The sequence below is a fragment of the Rhinopithecus roxellana genome, chromosome 11 (assembly GCF_007565055.1).
Source record: "Rhinopithecus roxellana isolate Shanxi Qingling chromosome 11, ASM756505v1, whole genome shotgun sequence".
NCBI lineage: Eukaryota > Metazoa > Chordata > Mammalia > Primates > Cercopithecidae > Rhinopithecus > Rhinopithecus roxellana.
In genome coordinates this window covers 35,196,055-35,214,586 of record NC_044559.1, presented here as the reverse complement: position 1 = coordinate 35,214,586, position 18,532 = coordinate 35,196,055, and the positions used below count along the sequence as shown (strand labels likewise).

The window sequence follows — 18,532 nt, the reverse complement described above, 5'->3', positions numbered from 1 at the left end:
AGAATTGTAAATGTGAGACAAAGTAGCAAACGTCTGCTTCTGGCCCCCAGCGTAGTCCTCCCTCACTGTGAAAAAAGCTTTGTTCATTGTGTTTGTCAGCATGATTTCAGACCGCCTCACTTAGTAACTTCTCAGCCCTCCAGAAGAATCCCTTGAAGAGTGCGTAAGCAGGCTGGAACTCAGGTTCCCACCTCTCAGAATCACTGCATTTTTAGAAAAGATACATTCAGAGATCTAGCCTTTGCCTTTTTCTGTACATAAGGGATAGGATTAATGATGATGCCTAGACTTACTCTCGCACCCAACCTTTGAAGAGATTTTTATCTTATATATAGCTTCTGGGCACTTTTAATGTAACCACTGGGCATAACCTCTACCACCTAATATTTAAAGTGTGCTGACACACTGCTTTGGAGTAGTTTAACAGAAATTTTGTGGGATCTCCCTGGTTGCAGTCCTCTGTAAGACTCTGAATGAAACTAACTTCAATTATTTAAAAGCCTGATTTTTTTTCTTTAGTTGATATATTTTTAATACATTTTATTTTTTAGAGCAGTTTCATATTTACAGAATAGTGAAATTAAAGTGCTGGCTGGGCGTGGTGGCTCATGCCTGTAATCCCAGCACTTTGGGAGGCCGAGGCGGGCAGATCACTTGAGGTCAGGAGTTCAAGACCAGCCTGGCCAACATGGTGAAACCCCGTCTCTACTAAAAATAAAAAAAAAAATTTTAAAAATTAGCTGGGTGTGGTGGCAGGTGCCTGTAATCCCAGCTACTTGGGAGACTAAGGCAGGAGAATCCCCTGAACCTGGGAGGCGGAGGTTTCAGCAAGTGGAGATCATGCCACTGCACTCCAGCCTGGGCAGCAGAGCGAGACTCTATCTCAAAAAACAAAAAACAAAAAACAAAAAAAAAAAAAAAAAAGAAAGGAAAGTGCTGGACAAAGTTCTGACAGAAGTCACATCATTTCCCCTATTATTAGCATGGTCTATTAGCATGATACATTTGTTACAATTAAGGAACCAACATTGATACATTATTAATTAAAGTCCATCCTTTTGATTTCCTTAGTTTTTACCTACTGTCCCTTTTCTGATGCAAGATCTCATCAGGATATCATATTTCATTTAGTTTTCATAGATCCTTAGGCTCTTCTTGGCCACGGGACTTCCTTAGACTTTTTGTTTGGATGACCTTGACGTCAAGCTTCCAGGAGTACTGTCAGGCGTTTTGTAGGATGCCCTACTTTTGCAATTTGTCTGATGTTTTTCTGCTGGTAGCAAAGGAGTTATGGGTTATTGGAAGGAAGATCACAGAGGTAAAAATGCCATTTTTATTGCATCATATCAAGCGTACATCCTATGAATATGATTATGACAATTGATGTAGGACTTGGTCATCTGACTGTGGTAGTGTTTGTTAGGTCTTTCTACTATACTCTTTTTTTTTTTCCCTTCCCTTTTCATACTATACACTTTGAGAGGAAGCTATTATTTGAAGCCCACATTTAAGGAGTAGGGAGTTATGTTGTCCCTCTTTGAGGGTGCAGTATCTACAGAAATTATTTGAAATTCTTCTGCACGGGAGATTTGTCTCTTCTCCATTTACTAATTTAATAATAGACTCATGGATATTTATTTTATACTTTTATAATCCAATACTACTGTATTTCCTTGCTCAGATTTTTCCAGCTTTGGCCACAGGGAGCTCTTTCAGTTGGTTTCTGTTCTTTCATATGCTATCATCAGGTGGTATTTTATTTGTTAAGCACTTTATTACTTTCTGGGATATTGTATCTTTTCATCCAAAAATATTGTAAGTGGGCGTCTTTGAGATTACCACTTTTAAGTAACATCACCAAAACTTATCCCAACTTTAAAAACGGTAATTTCTCTTGCTTTCCTTTCCTTTCTCCTTTTTCTCCTTTCTTCTCCTTTCCTTTCTCTCTGACAGGGTCTTCCTGTCGCCCAGACTAGAGTACAGTGGCAGAGTCATAGCTCACTGCAGACTTGAACTGCTGGACTCAAGCCATCACCCCGCCTCAGTAGCTGGGATTACAGGTGTGAGTCATAGTGCCTGGCCATAATTTCTTAATATCATAAAATTAATACTAAACATTTCCAGATACCTCAAATGTTATTTTTTAATTTTCTTTTTAGAGATGGGATCCCACTGTGTTGCCCAAGCTGGTCTCAAACTCCTGAGCTCAAGCAGCCCACCTCGGCCTCCCAAAGTGCTGGGATTGGAGGTGTGAGCCACCATGCCCAGCCATTCAAGTGTTATCTTAAATTATTGATATGTTCAAATCAGGATCAAAACATCCTGTTTTGCACTCAGTGATTTATTTTTAAAATAGGTTTATCTTTAAATACTGTACTTCTCTTGCAATTTATTTATTACAGTAACTGCAGGGTTTTTTTTGTTTTTTGTTTTTTTCCCATTCAATTTTGTTGATTGCATCCCCCGGCAGGACTACTTCACAGGTGGTGGTGTGCTTCTCTATTGCAGCATTTCAGAAAATACATAGCATGTAGTGGGTTCACTTTGGAGGATATTAAGATTGATCTAGTACGTTCAAGTGGTGTCAGCCCCATCCATCCATTACAATACGAAGCTTCCTATCAGTTTTTCATCTAATGGTTCTAGATTCACAGATGATCAGTACCTAGATCCATTAGCTCGTCAGGGTTTGCAAAATGGTGATCATCTATCTTTCTTTCTGCAATTATTACATGGAGTTCTATAGAGAAGAACTTCCCCACATTGACTATCTGACTGACATTCAGTTTGCAACAGGAAAGGTAGGATGAATGTTTGATTCTTTACCTTTATCAGTTCTCAGATTGTAATGTCTTGTTGTCATCTTTCCAAGAGGGTCAATGACATTAAAAAAATAAATGCACTCACTGATTTTTTACATAATGTATAACCCATTGCTGTTATTATTTTTGAATGCTAAATTTGTCCTGTTTGAGAAGTTGGAGCATCTTTGAACTGCCTTCTGAGTCTTTTGGGCACAGTTCATGTTATCTTTGCTTTCTTCCTTGCTTTCTGCTACAACCAACATGTCCTAGGCTATCTTGCATATTTCTTGCCCCTACTGGGAATCAGCACTTAACCTCCAAGAGGAGCCAAAGTAACTTTTTCTGGGAAATGCTATTTAGAGATCATAATCTGGAGAATAGGAGTGTGCAATGGGTTGGTCACTGTTCTAGGAGTTCTCAGTGGACACACCTTTTTTCATGAAAAAATGTACAATGAGTTAATTCTGATTTTTGTAAATTCAAATATAGGATTGCAGAATTTTAATGTAATGTCTTTGGTTTATATTTGTGTATCTTTTATAGTGAAAAACTTGGTTCACAAAGATATATATACTTTATACTAATTATAAATTCAGTAATATTCAGAAGTAGCAATACCAATGTTATTACTGACAAGTACTGAAAACAGCTTAAGGTTTCTTCAGTTTTTTCCACTTGGATTAATGTCTCCCTAGGAAGATTTGGTCGATTTGTTTTAAAGTCAAATCATTCATTTTCTGTGACAAGACACTTTAACTTCAAAATGTGCTTCAATGTAGTACCTTCATTTGAGGAGTGAGGTGCCATTACACCTCCGTGTGGGTTTGCCAACAGTATCGGAAGAAATTTAACAGAGCAGTAGTAAGTTTTGCTTTACAAACTCTTACATTGCAGAATCGTCTGAATTAGCTATTTTCATTCATGAGATGTGTGTAAGTCCTAAACCAAAGAACACTGTTTCTCCGGACTGAGGAGGTTTGCAAAACCTGCAGAGACTGAACTGCTGACCTTCCTTCTCTGGCTCCGGCGAGGCAACTGTACCCAATACACTTTTTGTTGCCATGCTGCGTGCCAGGTTACCCAGCCGCGAGAGGACACTTCCTACCATCAGTGCGCTCAGTCTGGAGCCAGAGACGAAGGCACCGACAGTTTATTATTAAACAATGGTAGCAGCGCCACGCTGAAGACACGAACGCCCTCTTATGGAACCCCCCGAGGTCTCCCCCAGGGCTGAATCGTCGACCTGGCAGGTAGCCTGCTCCAGCCGATTCCGCCCACGTAAGGTGCAAGGTTTACGCACCAGAGCTGGGAAGCCACCAATTTCAAATTCTCTTTTATTGCTTTATGTCCCTGACTCATGCAGGCCAAAGGGTGAGGAGGAGTAATAGCCAACAAGAGCGTCCTGCAGAAAGAAACAACCTGCGTGACTCGGAAGGAGCGTTAGAGGAAAGACAAAACCAAGGAGCAAGAGAGTCTGCTTTCCAGGTCGCGGGGGCGTGGGTGCCCAGTCCGGTTGAGTGCTGGGCGGGGCCTCCCGGGCGGCGAGGTGGGAGGTGAGCTCCGCCGGCCCCGCCTACTGCAGACAGGTTACCCGGGACCTCAAGGTGTGCCGCGTCACCCCGCCCGCGCTGCGTTGATTGGTTCCTCCAGGGAGCCCCCGCCCCCTCAGCTGTAACCGGGCCGGCTTCAGCGTCGCCGCCATCTTTGTTGATGTGTCAGCTCCGCAGGGGTTTGGGGAAGCAGCGGCTGAGAGAGTGAGGCGTCGGCTGTGTTTCTCACCGCGGTCTTTTCCTCCCACTCTTGGCTGGTCGGACCCCGTTATGGAAAAGTTGGCCCCTGAGCCAGAGCTCCAGCAGCCTCGTTAGGGTGTGGCCTGAGGCTTGGAGAAGTGGGGTGAGTGTCTGAGGGGCGCTCGGGGCAGACCGGGGAGTCGCGGTCTCGGTGCCGTGAGGCTGCCAACCTTCCACTCCTTCCTCAGGTCCCAGGGCGGGGGCGAGGGCGAGGGCTAGGTCGAACCGGCTCTCCGCCGGGCTCCTTCGAGGGCGTGGAGGAAGGGGAGGGCTGGGGAACGAGTTTCTAGCCCCTTCCTCTCCCTGCCTTCCTCCTTCGGTTCCGGGACCTTGGAGGTGGCGAAGGGGGTCAGCGGGGGTCGTGGGGGCTGTGCTTCGAGAGCGTCCGAATTCGAGCCCTTTGCCTGGGCTGCGTGTGAACTGCAACCAAGCCCCACCTGCTCGAGAATCTTTCCTAGACTCAATCGCCGATTTCGCTTCTCGTCTCGAGTTAACCATATGTGGGTGTTCTATGTTTACTGTTGTGATGACTTGTTACCCTCTTCCAAACACTTCCATTACTGTGACTCTAAGTTCCTTAGAAATGATTCGTTTGGAGTGTGGATACTGTTCTTTATGTGGTCTTTCAAGGACATCAAGGCATTTCATAAACCTTGGTTTGTAAGGACGGGGTTTCAAATTTATGTCTCCATCAGTAGTGAAAAATGGTAAAAACAAAACAGAAACCCTTCCCCGTGTCCCTAAAGTAGCAATCTTGGGAAACAGTGCAGGTGTGATTATTGCTTAGCTGTTAACAGTTTAACAACTTCAGCTAATACATTCCCATCTTGATTTTGTTTAGAGGAAAAAGTCCTGGATTTGGAGTCAGAACATCTGGATTAGAATCCTACTTCTTTCACTTGATAATCTTGTTACCTATGGGAATCAGAAGAGAGAATATAGTAAAAATACGCAGTGCAGTCCCAGGTACTTGGCCGTTTTCTCTGCATGTGTGTCATGTTCCTTTGATGCCTAGCTTTTTGTTTCTTCCAAGACGATAGGCCGGGTGTTGTCTTCTCAGGTGTGCAGTAAATTAGGGTTTCAGGAGGTGGGCTGGTAGTCATTCTGAAGAAATTAATCTGCTATTATCTATTTAGGTATGCTAAATAGGTGGGTGTGGCTTTCCCAGCGACTAACTACACCTTAATATTTACCTAAGTGTTCATCTCGTGGGAAGGATTCAGGTTCTAGAGAGATTGATAGTGAAACTGAACTATCTCTGTGTGTAATGTACACTGTTCCCTGTGTAACTTCAATTCTTTATCCAACATTACACAAATAAAAAACAGTAGTGATTGGCCAGGTTCATTTTTCTGTTTTATTTTTGGTCTTTTCATGTTATTTTTAATTCAGTGAAGATATTACATCACGAATCTTTCAGTATTAAGAATTAAAACTTCTTTTTACAGCATAATAGGCAAACGTATAATTACTGAAGATTCTCCCTGGAAATTCATGGATTGTGTTTATTTTTTTAAAGGCCCTGTTAAATTCAGAATAACTGCATATAAACTTAAGGTTTCTTTAAACAGTGGAGATTCCATAGTGTGTCATTGGCTTTTGAGTCCTATTTATTGGAAACGGAAAGGGTTGGCTGGTGTGTATCACAGTGACCACGCTGACCTTTTAGTTTTTTCACCCATAAACTGAAGAGTTGTTCTTTAATGCTATGCAGTGACAGCATAGCTGATGATGATTGCTTAGTATGTTCAGTTTAGAAACATCTATTTGCAGCTTTATGCTGACATCATGGAGTGAAGATAAAAGCGTTGCAGTATACTGACTCTAGGGAAGAGACAGTAGGTTGAAACACAAAGCAGCTTTATTTGGAGATTTAGAAAATAATCTTTCCCTTTGAAGAAGGACTAGTAATCTGCACTAGTTTCTCAAATTCATGCAACGGTTTTGTGTTAAAGAAAGAATCCTTACTCTGAAATTTTTTTTTTAATTTAGTAAAACTTAGGTTTTTCTTTTATCTCTACCTTAAAATAACTAAAGCTGGTTCTTCAGTTTCTCATAAACATATCATTGAGTTTACAGTATTGCAAATGTTATACTTAGTATTCATTTTAGGGGCAGCAGTGAGAGCATAGATAATCTATTGTTTCAAACTTCTTTGAACTTTCTTAGCTACTGAGATTTTAAAAATGTATTTGGGCTAAAAAGTAAAAAAAAAAAAGGGCAAATACTGAGGTGAAGGGACAGTAGACACAAAGTGGAAATCAGCCCCAGCATAGTTTTGATTGGATTGTGAGTTTATTATTAACATTCGTCTATCATTAAGACACATGAACTGATAGTTGTAGGATTATGTAGACTGTGTAACATCTACCACACTTAACTACATAATCCCACAGTAGACTATCAGTTCATGTATTTAATAAACTAGAGCACACCAAATTAACCAACCCTGGCCAAAGGTGGCTTCAAAATTTAAACATTAACCCAAACTTTTTAATATAATGCAGGCTTATAACTTGAAAAAAATTTTTTTAAAAGATGTTAGCCTTCGTTTTGTTTAGTGTTTTGAGACAAGATCTCAATCTGACCCAGGCTGGAGTATAGTGGTATGGTCACAATTCACTGTAGCCTTGACCTGGGCTCAAGCAATCCTCTTGCCTTAGCCTCCTGAGTATCTAGGACAACAGGCACAGGCCACCATGCTAATCTTTTTAATTAAAAAAATATATATTATTATTTTTTATAGACCAGGTCTTGCTGTGTTTCCCAGGCTGGTCTCTTACTTCCTGGCCTCATTTGATCCTCCCATCTCGGCCTCCCAAAGTGCTGGGATTACAGGTGTGAGCCATTTGTTTTACCTTCTTTATTAGTTTTCAGAGTTGGAAGAAAATTAGCTGATAATACTTTTCGTGTTTTCTTCGACTCATTGAAGTGCAAGTGCAGTCTTCAAAATAGATTTCTATATTAGTGGGCAATTATTTCTGATAACTTTCTGCTTTAGTATTTTAAAGTATTTATAGGAGATATGTAAAATTACTGAGCTGATATGACATATATGGCGTAACTTGATAATGTAAACTATGATGTAGCCACCGACCCTCTTTTTCATGGAATTTTGATGGACCATAATTTCTCTTTGTCCTGTTATCCTATCACAGGATTTGGTACTATTTGGGAGTTGGTGGAATTTGGGGGTCTTCCCTCTTCTATTGCTCAAGTCTTTTTTTTTAAAACATCTTTTTGCGTGTGTCTGTGTGTGATATAATGCATATATCATAAAGTTCTTGCCTTGCGCCTTAGGTGTAAAGCTAAACGTACCTCCATAGGGATAAATAACCGTGGTCTCATAAAACAGACTTTTCAAACTGGTGAACTAAAGGAAACTTTCTTATTCTAGTGCTGTGTTTCACTTAAAGGAAACTCAGTATATTACAGTTAAATTTGTGCCAACCATGGTGGCTCACATCTGTAATCCCAGCACTTTTGGGGGGTTAAGATGAAAAGATTGCTTGATGCCAGTAGTTTGAGGTCACCCTGGGCAACATAGCAAGACTCCATCTCTACAAAACATTTTTAAAAATTAGCTGGGTTTGGCGGCATGTACCTGCAGTCCCAGCTTCTTAGGAGGCTGAGGTGGGAGGATCAGTTGAGCCCAGGAATTTGAGGCTGCAGTGACCTCTGACTGCACTCCAACCTGGGTGACAGAGCAAGACTCTATCTCTAATAATAAAATAAAAAGTTAAATTTTACCCAAAAGCTTAATAGGATGTGACTACTTTAAAAATCATGTCTTCCTTTTTGTAGAGCTTACAGTTTTTTGTCAAATAGCCCCCTTGGTTTTTATCTTTTAAAAGCAGAATTTTATCTGCATAAATTCACCTTGTATGAAACTTAAGTGTCAGATGTTTTCATCACATGAAACAACATTTTCATGTTTCTTACACAAGTTCTTTTCCATCCTATTATTCTGTTTTTAAAAAGCTAAGTTAAAAATATTAACTGGGTAAAGTGGCATGCACCTGTAGTCTTACGTACTTGGGAGGCTTAAGTGGGATGATTGCTTGAGCCCAGAAGTTTGAAGCTGCAGTGAGCTATGATTGAACCACTGCATTCCAGCCTGAGTGACAGAATGAGACCCTATTTCTAAACATAAATAAGTAAATAGCTAGCTAGCTTTATCCAGAAAGTTTGTCTTTTAAAGTTAATTATTTATCAAAAATCAGTTATTTGGGGGTTGTGAGCAGGTTACGTTGAACTATGTGCATACTTTGTTGATTTGATTTTAGTTCTGACATTAATTGCAATATCGAAATCTTGATAGAACTAGTCAGAAAGATGTTATTCTTTCGTTTATGCTGCTTTCAAGGTGTTTTTGGAGAATACTTTAAAGCTCTTTTGATGTAGGTACTTTTCCTACAAAGGACAGTAAGCCGTTATATTGAAGAACAGGAGTGGTCTCAAGTTCAGTTTGCTTAATGGATATTACTTGAGAAGTACACAGCTGGTATTATTTAAGAATGGTATGGGCTGGGCGCAGTGGCTCATGCCTGTAATCCCAGCACTTTGGGAGGCTGAGGCCGGCGGATCACTTGAGGTCAGGAGTTCAAGAGAGCCTGGCCAACATGGTGAAATCCCATCTTTACTAAAAATACAGAAATTAACTGGGTGTGGTGGCACACCCCGGTAATCCCAGCTACTCGGGAGGCTGAGCGGGAGAATCGCTGGAATCCAGGAGGCAGAGGTTGCAGTGAGCCAAGATGGCACCACTGCCTTCCAGCCTGGGTGACAGAGTGAGACTCCATCTCAAAAAAAGGAATGGTACTACAGTTTATAATTTAAAAATTTATGGTCTGTGAATGAAGCCAGATTTCTCTTAATAGACTTAAAACACTTAAGCATTTCTTTCTTAGCTTCTGATGCAGCCCTGGCAAACCTTAAAGTTAAAATACTGTAACATTAAATACTGTAGAATTCATAATACTTTAGTGTTTATTGGCAGTAAAACACGAAGAATAAAATGAGGATTTCTATTTTATTCACTGCCATGTTCCCAACACTTAGAATAGTGCTTGCACATATTAATAGATGCTCAATATGTATTTGGTAAAAATGAACATCTAGTTTGGAAATGTGTTTCTTAGTACCTTTGTATGAGACTAGTTTGTTTGATAACCTGTTACTGAGTGTCTGTGAGTTTGTTGTATCACCTCATAGGTTCTTGCCTACTGCACAGATAGAGGCAGTTTACTGAGATAGCAATATTGCAATAGAGAAGGTTTAATAAATGCAGAGCCAGTCAAGTAATAGTAAGAAGTTAATTACTCAAATCATTCTCCCTGAAAATTAGGAGACTAGAGTTTTTTAAGGATAATTTGGTGGGCAGGGGGCTAGGGAATGGGGAATGCTAATTGGTTGGGTCGGGGATGACTCACAGGGGGTTGAGGCTGTCTTCTTGTGCCAAGTTACAAGACCAGTTGAGCCAGTTTAGTGGTCCAGGTGGCAGGCACTAGCTGGTGCATCAAAATGCAGGGTCTGAAAAATACTTCGAACACCAATCTTAGATTTTACAATAGTGATGTTATATATAGGGGCAATATTTGCAATTTATCAAATAAACCTAAATTTTTTGTTGTTTATACTGCTAATTAGAAAAACAGGAAATGGAACCAAAAGACAGTGTTTTCATTTATATGGTTCTTGTGTAGAAATAATTTTGTAGAAATGTGAGTTCTAAAAATAAGTTCCAGAGTGGGTAATGGTTGGCTTTAAGGCAAGTAAAAGTTGTTTCTTGACCAGTTGCCTACAGCTGATGAGCTCCAGTAAGAGCGAAACCAGTTCTCACCCACTGAAATGATTTCGAAGTGTGAATTGGTCCTGTAGTACTGTGTCAGAAACAGAAACAACTCTAGGGGAGAAAAAGTACTTGCGTTAAAAGAAATTTTGTGACTGTACTGTATTAAATACAGTTTCTCCTAATGAGTAAGAGTTGCTAAGAGGTATTATAATCTATAATTGTAATTACTATATATATATATATGAGTGTAAATTTGCTTTGTACAAGCACTTCTTTTTTTTAGAGACCTACTCTCACTCTTGTTCAGGCTGGAGTGCAGTGGTGCCATCATAGCTCATTGCAGCCTTGAACTCCTGGACTCAAGTGATCTTGCCACCTCAGCTTTCTGAGTAGCTGGGACTACAGGTACATGCCACCATGCCCAGCTAACTTTAACAAATTTTTTTTTTTTTTTTTTTTTGTAGAGGTGAGGTCTTGTTATGTTGCCTAGGCTGGTCTCAAACTCCTGATCTCAATCAGTCCTTCCACATCAGCCTTCCAAGGTGTTGGGATTACACACTGCACCCCTGATGTACCAGCACTTCTTAAAATAATGTTACAAATGAATGTCTTGTTTTACATCCTTCCCCTTTAGTCTACTACCTGCCATTCTATCCTTAGTAGCCTCGATGACGGCTCCCCTTTTACCCCATACCCCTCTCCCCCCAAAAAACTTGAATAGCAACCAAATTGGCCTTCATCGGTATTGTCAACTGGAGGCCTACATGAGGACTCAGCCAACTGTTTTTCTTCTGGTTAACTGTGGACATAATCAAGTTCATTGCTTTTTCCCCTGATCTGCTGCCACTCTTGTGCAGCTATTTATGGTGATGGCTTTGTTGCATGTATACACATAGACCATTGTTAACCCCCTCCTTTTCCTTTGGCTGCCAAACAGTATTCATTTGAGCATCATCAGAAGGTGTGCAAGCGGCCAGGTGCAGTGGCTCATGCTTGTATTCCCAGCACTTTGGAAGGCCGAGGTGGGTGGATGACAAGGTCCAGAGACAGACCATCCTGGCCTATATGGTGAAACCCCCTATCTTACTAAAAATACAAAAATTAGCTGGGCATGGTGGCTTGTGCCTGTAATCTCAGCTACTTGGGAGGCTGAGGCAGATGAATGACTTGAACCAGGGAGTCGGAGGTTGCAGTGAGCCGATGGTGCCACTGCACTCAGCCTGGCAACAGAGTGAGACTCTGTCTTTACAAAAATAAAAAAAAAATAAAAAAAATAAAAACCAGCTTGCAAGCTAAGTAGTTATCACATGCCAATTTACATGATTTTCTAAAGGTCGTGAGCATATTGCCGAGAGAAGTTACAGAAAGTACTTGCCTTTTGAGGTTAATCTGAGTCTTCCTTAATTTACAGGAGAAGGATATATAAAACAGATTGTAAGCTTAGGTAACCAAATAAACAGCTTTTTAAATCTAGATGAGTATCCAGCAGGGTGACACATTTTTTGTTGTTCTATACTGTCTTGCACATTGTCATCTTACAACCTGTTTTCCATCCACTGAATGCTGTTTGCTCCCTAGATCACTGTGTAAACCCGGTTGGCCCCACCTTCATTTTTATAACCACTGAAGAGCATTTGCAAAAATGCGTGTTAATGTAGTAGAGAACATGTTTGTTAGATATATTATTACTATTATATTGCATGAGACTTAAGAGTTTGATTCAGTTCAGAGTGAAGTTCCATCTTCATGCAAGGACAAAGATCATTTAAAAGGCTAAAGCTGCCTCGTCAAAAAGGTCACAAGAAAGGCTCTATGTGCTTGATGAGTATAAATGCAGTGTTTTTTAATTTACCCTGAGAGACTATTTTTGTACTTGTGATGAGAAAATTTGGAGGAAGATGTGACATTAGAATTGGTCCTTTAAACATAGGCTTTAGATAGACCTAAGGGAAGAACATTCTAGATGAGAACAAAGCCATTGAAATGTTAATATGCAAATTGGGGGAATCTTTGAGTTAGACTGGTTTGGCTAGTGTAGTGAAGTGCCAGGATTTCAGGAATGTGTTGAGAGATAAGAATGGAAAAGTAGTACAACTGGTTTACTGAGGAATCTTAAATCTGGGATATAAACATGAAATGGTTTTATTTTTTCCTTACTAGGTCTCCAGTCATACAGTGTAAAACACTCCTAACCTCTGTACTTCCTTCTGAAGTGCAGTCCTTTTAAGAATCTCTTGGTCTGATGTAACTATTACGCCACTTTTGGTTACTACAAAAAACTTATTCCAGAAATTAAGACAGGTTCTAGCCATTAAAATAAAAGAAATGAAGTCACAAACTCATTGTTTTCTCTGAAGAAGAGTTGAAGCTGTTCCCAGCTGCTTGGCATGAGGAGGTGTAATTTGACTCAAAGACGTGCTCCTTCTCCTTATTATTTTTTAATTTTTTTAATTGTTTTTGAGACAAAGTGTCTCACTCTGTTGCCCAGGCTGGAGTGCGATGGCGTGATCTGGGCCCACTGCACCCTCCGCCTCCTGGGTTCAAGCAATTCTTCTGCCTCAGCCTCCTGAGTAGCTGAGATTACAGGCACCCACTGTCATGCCTGGCTAATTGTTTTTTGTTTTTGTTTTTTGTTGTTTTGAGACAGTCTTGCTCTGTCTCCCAGGCTGGAGTGCAGTGGCGCAACCAACCTCTGCCTTCCGGGTTCAAGCAGTTCTCTGCCTCAGTCCTGCGAGTAGCTGGGATTACAGGCAGCTGCCACCACACCCAGCTAATTTTTGTGTTTTTAGTAGAGACGGGAGTTTCACCATCTTGGCCAGGCTGGTCTTGAACTCCTGACCTCGTGATCCGCCTGCCTTGGCCTCCCAAAGTGCTGGGATTACAGGTGTGAGCCACCACACCCAGCCCACAAGTTATATCTTAAAGTGAGTTACTTTGGGTGAGGTAATTTAGGTGGCAGTGCCTCTGAGAATTATTTTATTTTGTCCTAGATTTTGGAATACAGAGTACTTACGAGGTCTTTTATTTACTCCCTTTCTTTGTGTTGTCTAAACCAAGCCTTTAATACTAGTGTGTGCTTTGGCTTGGTTATAAAATACCTGCAGCAAGATAATGATAATTTGGTTGTTTGGAAACATTTATATAGAGAGGTAGAGTATTTAGGCCAATGGCTGTATTAATTGATGCCTCAGAGGGCAGTCTAGAAATTAGCATATTTAACAAGCTGGTCTGCTTTTCCTTTCTTACACTTATTCCTCCCATTTTTGAGATTCCTAGAATAATGTTTCTCAAATACTAGTGTTACCATTTCTGTGCTTACAAGCTTTAATTGAACAAATATGTGAGAACCCACTATGTGCTAGAAACTCTGCATTATAATTAAGTATACAAGTCTTTTCTGATTTACCATGATTTGTTCTTAACAAAATTCACTCCTGCTTAGCCTTCTATGGAGTCTACCTGACCAGTCTTCTGTCTCTCTTTTCATCATCCTCTGATAACCACCTTTATCCCAGCCTGATGTAACCATGCACGTTTTGTTACTTAAAAATTTAGTGTATCTCTCCATTAGTTTTCCATTAGTTTATATCTCGTGTATAAACTAGAGGTATTTTCCATTAGTGTTTCTCTCATCTGGAATTATTGCTCTGTTATTTCTGTCAAAACTATGATCTGCCCACTTTTTAATCTAACCTCACATGGTTTCAGTAACTCATGACCTTGTACATGCTTTGTTGATACCTGACAAAAGAAGTCAACAATTTTTTTTTATCAAGATTGTGGAAATATTTTATAATTATATGTTGTAGGATAATATTTGAAGATGACTAATTTTCATGAAATGGCTAGAATAGTAACCTCTGTAAACAATATAAAAATATATTCTAGGCTGGATGTGGTGGCTCACCCCTGTATTCCTAGCACTTTGGGAGGCCAAGGCAGGTGGATCACCTGATGTCAGGAGTTTGAGACCTCTTTTACTAAAAATACAAAAAATTAGCCAGGCGTAGTGTTGGGCCCCTGTAGTCTCAGCTACTCAGGAGGCTGAGGCAGGAGAATTGCTGGAACCTGGGAGGCAGAGGTTGCAGTGAGCCAAGATCTCACCATTGCACTCCAGCCCGGGCAACAATAGTGAGACTCTGTCCCCCAAAAAAAGATACATATATATGTGTGTGTGGGTATATATATGTGTATATATGTATATATGTGTGTGTGTGTGTATATATATATATTCTAACTTTGTCAAATTAATTTTTAAAGTTGTTTTTATTGACCTAGGCAGTGCATATGGGCTCCATTTTATTTGTACTGGACATTGTTTTTTTCCTGATGAGAATGTTTGAAAATCACCATGGTACTTCGTGAATTCCTGCCTGGATGGAAAACTAATTTCTACCAGGGATTCTTCATACCCTGACTTCATTATGGCTCAAATCTAGATCTCTGGGCTATAGATAGTTGTGTCTTGTTATTTAGGTTTCCTTCTTAGTAAATTTTTATCTTCTTTAATGTGCATTGTTTTGTTATCTTGGTTTGTGATTTCTCTCCTCGTGCTTTGATTGGTGTATTATTTCTCCAGTGTTTTCTTACAGATTTATGAGGTAGTCTTTTTTTCTTTACAGAGCTGAAGGAATTCTTAGCATTCTTTGGCACTCATCTTCTAGTTGCTAGTGTTACTCCTTACCTAACATCTTATGGGGATGATTGGAGAATGGCAGACTACAACTGAAATAAATTAATGAAGTTGTTTGAATTGAGGGAGGAAAGACAGACTTTGCAATGGCCTTACTGCTTGTAGCTAGCCAGCTTGGGTTAGCTGTCCTAGTCCTTTTTCTTTTTCTCAAGGAAAGGCTTTTAAAGGAATTATTAGTGATAAAATTTGTGGTGTTAGTTATTCTACATCACAGAGTGTGTTCAAGCTTTTATGGGGTTTTGATTTAAAGTGGTTTTTAATTTTGATGTTTCAATTTCTTAGATGTAAAACGAAGATCAGGAGCAGATTTGAAGAATTACAAAGTGAATTGGTGCCAGTCAGCATGTCAGAGACAGACTACATAGCCTCTGCTTCCTCTGATAAAAATGTTGGGAAAACACGTGAATTAAAGGAAGACTCATGCAACTTGTTTTCTGGCGATGAAAGCAGCAAATTAGAAAATGAGTCCAAACTATTGTCATTAAACACTGATAAAACTTTATGTCAACCTAATGAGCATAATAATCGAATTGAAGCCCAGGAAAATTATATTCCAGATCATGGTGGAGGTGAGGATTCTTGTGCCAAAACAGACATGGGCCTAGAAAATTCTGAACAAACAGCTGATTTTCCTACTGGAAATTTTGCTAAACAGATTTCAAAAACAAATGAAACAGAACAGAAAGTAACACAAATATTAGTGGAATTAAGGTCATCTACATTTCCAGAATCAGCCAATGAAAAGACTTATTCAGAAAGCCCCTATGATACAGACTGCACCAAGAAGTTTATTTCAAAAATAAAGAGCGTTTCAGCATCAGAAGATTTGTTGGAAGAAATAGAATCTGAGCTCTTATCTACGGAGTTTGCAGACCATCGAGTAGTACCAAATGGAATGAATAAGGGAGAACATGCATTAGTTCTGTTTGAAAAGTGTGTGCAAGATAAATATTTGCAGCAGGAACATATCATTAAAAAGTAAGTTTTTTATACCTTTAGGTTATTTTTTTTCCCCCACAGGGATTTGAGATAGAATTCTTTAAAGGAAAATACCATTTTGTCCATTTTTACTTCCACATTAGAATCACGCACATAGTAGTTGAACAATAAATGTATAGTTACTGAATGTATGAGCAAATGTCGAGTTTTTCAAATATCTAATATGTTAAATAGTGTAAATGTATAAATGTGCTAGAAATTTTTATAGACAACTCAAATTCACTTTTGAAAGAATGTAGAAGTATAATATTGTCAGAACTAAGAGAAACTCAAAAGGAAATGACAAGTCATAACATTCCAAAACTTTTTCTTAAAATCTCCATTCTAAATTCATTGGTTTAAAAAATTAAAATTTAGAGAACAGAATAATTGTCATTCAGTAAATAATAATATATTTTTAGACTTTTGGATTTGTGAAGTTCTGTTGTCATGATAGTTTAAAATTTACCATCACCATTTTTATGTGTACATTTCAGTAGTGTTATTATATACTCACACTGTTGGACAACCAGTCTGCAGAACTTTTTCACTTTGCAAACGTGAAACACTGTATTCGTTAAGCAACAACACTATTTCCACTTGCCCTTAGCCCCTGGCAACCACCGTTCTACTTTCTGTTGCTGAGTTTGACTACTCATGATACCTCATGTAGGTGACAATCATAAGCTTGTCATTTCATGACTGGCTTATTTCACTTAGCCTAATGTCCTCATTTATCCGTGTCATAGCATGCCAGAATTTCATTTCTTTTTAAAGCTGAATAATATTCCATTGTATGTATATACCACATTTTGTTTATTCATCCATTAATGGACATCTGGGTTCCTTCTGCTTTTTGACTGTTGTTAATAATGCTACTGTGAACTTGGGTTTGCAAGTACTCCAAGGCCCTTCTTAATACTACCCCCTGCTATTGCTATTCATTACTGAAATACTATATTATGTGAATAAACTATATGCTTTTGTACTTGAACCATCAGCGCTGCTGCTGTTCTTGCATTTTATAGGGTAACTTTCTCATTTTCCTGTAGTCTGTACCTAATCTTTTAGACCTTCCTCTTGAGATTATCTCTGATGCCTCTTCCCACTTTACTTAGATCTAGACTCTTGCCACTTTCATGTATAAATTATAAATATACCTTATAAATTATAAGATGTTTTACATTTAATAATAATAGCGGTAAACATGTATATGCTGATAATTATGTGCCTGCTATATTACATACATTAGTTCATGGATTCTTCACAAGAACTCTCTGTGACATGTATTATTATCCCCATTGTACAGATGAGTTACCTGAAGCTGAGTTACCAGAGAGATAAAAAGTAACTTGTTCAAGGCCATATGCTAACAAATGCAGAGTTAAAATCTAAGCTTTGTTAGTGGGACTTTAGAGCTTTTTAAAATACGGTTATTAGAAATGAGCCAGTTACAAGTTGTTAAATGTATCTGAAAATACTAGAAATAGAGTGGAAAACTGGTTTCTCTTTTTTGCTTCATCCTGTCAGAACAGTGGCAGAACAAGTGAGTAGAATAATCATAATTCTGATGTCTGGTATTTGGAAGATACCCATTGGCATTTGCCAGCTCTGTTGTCTTGGCCAAGTCAGCCTTTTTGAGTGAAAGATTTTTTCACCTGTGACAGTACTTACCTGATGGAATTGTTTGTGGACATTAGGACATTACACAAATGTCAAGTGTTATTTTAAATTGAGGTTAATCTCTGGTTATACACATAGTGTTTTAAATTCCAGATAAAATTTTGTGTGATTCAGGTTAGCTCTAAAACAACTAGATTTTTTTCTTAACTTTTTTTCATCTAATTTTCTATGAAGAAAACTTCCTTTTACTTTCTTTGAAATTTTCATGAATGCATCTATTTCCAGATATCTTTGTGTATACACCTATTCCCCCATTTTTGCCCCAGCTTTATTGAAATATAACTGATAAAATTGTATATATTTAAAGAGTACAATGTGATGAATCGATATACATTGTGAAATGATTACCACAATCAAGTTAGTTAACACATCTGTCACATCACAGTTACCTTTATATGTGTAGTGAGAACATTTAAGATCTACTGTCTAAACAAATTTCAAGTGTACAATATGATGTTATTAACTGTTATCACCATGGAGTATATTAGATCCCCAGGACTTACTCATTTTATAACTGAAAAGTCTGTAGGCTTTGACCAACATCTACCCTTTTCCCTCACCCCCTGTGCCCTCGCAAGCACCATTCTTCTCTTTATTTCTGTTCCTTGATTTTTGAACCCATCAATATTACTGTCTAAGCTTCCAACCAAATTCTTTTTTTTTTTTTTTTTTTTTTTTTTTTTTTTTGAGGTGGAGTTGCGCTTTGTCATACGGGTTGGAGTGCAGTGGCGCAACCGCAGCTCACTGCAATCTCTGCCTCCTGGATTCAAGCAGTTCTCCCACCTCAGGC

The 18,532-nt window shown here is 39.0% G+C and overlaps 1 protein-coding gene across 2 annotated transcripts in view; it reads left to right on the top strand.

Annotated features, from left to right (window-relative positions):
• The first annotated feature begins 4,479 nt into the window (after nucleotides 1-4,479).
• CCDC186 (coiled-coil domain containing 186) overlaps nucleotides 4,480-18,532 on the top strand; it is a 50,217-nt gene continuing 36,164 nt past the window's right edge. Inside the window, exons 1-3 of one of the 2 annotated variants that reach the window (XM_010363214.2) lie at nucleotides 4,501-4,697; nucleotides 5,436-5,560; nucleotides 15,364-16,059. In XM_010363214.2, coding sequence (XP_010361516.2) covers nucleotides 15,425-16,059 — 635 coding nt within the window. In that variant the 5' untranslated portion in view covers nucleotides 4,501-4,697; nucleotides 5,436-5,560; nucleotides 15,364-15,424. Of the gene's footprint in view, nucleotides 4,698-5,435; nucleotides 5,561-15,363; nucleotides 16,060-18,532 lie in introns of both variants that reach the window. The other variant, XM_010363213.2, reaches the window with a different exon arrangement.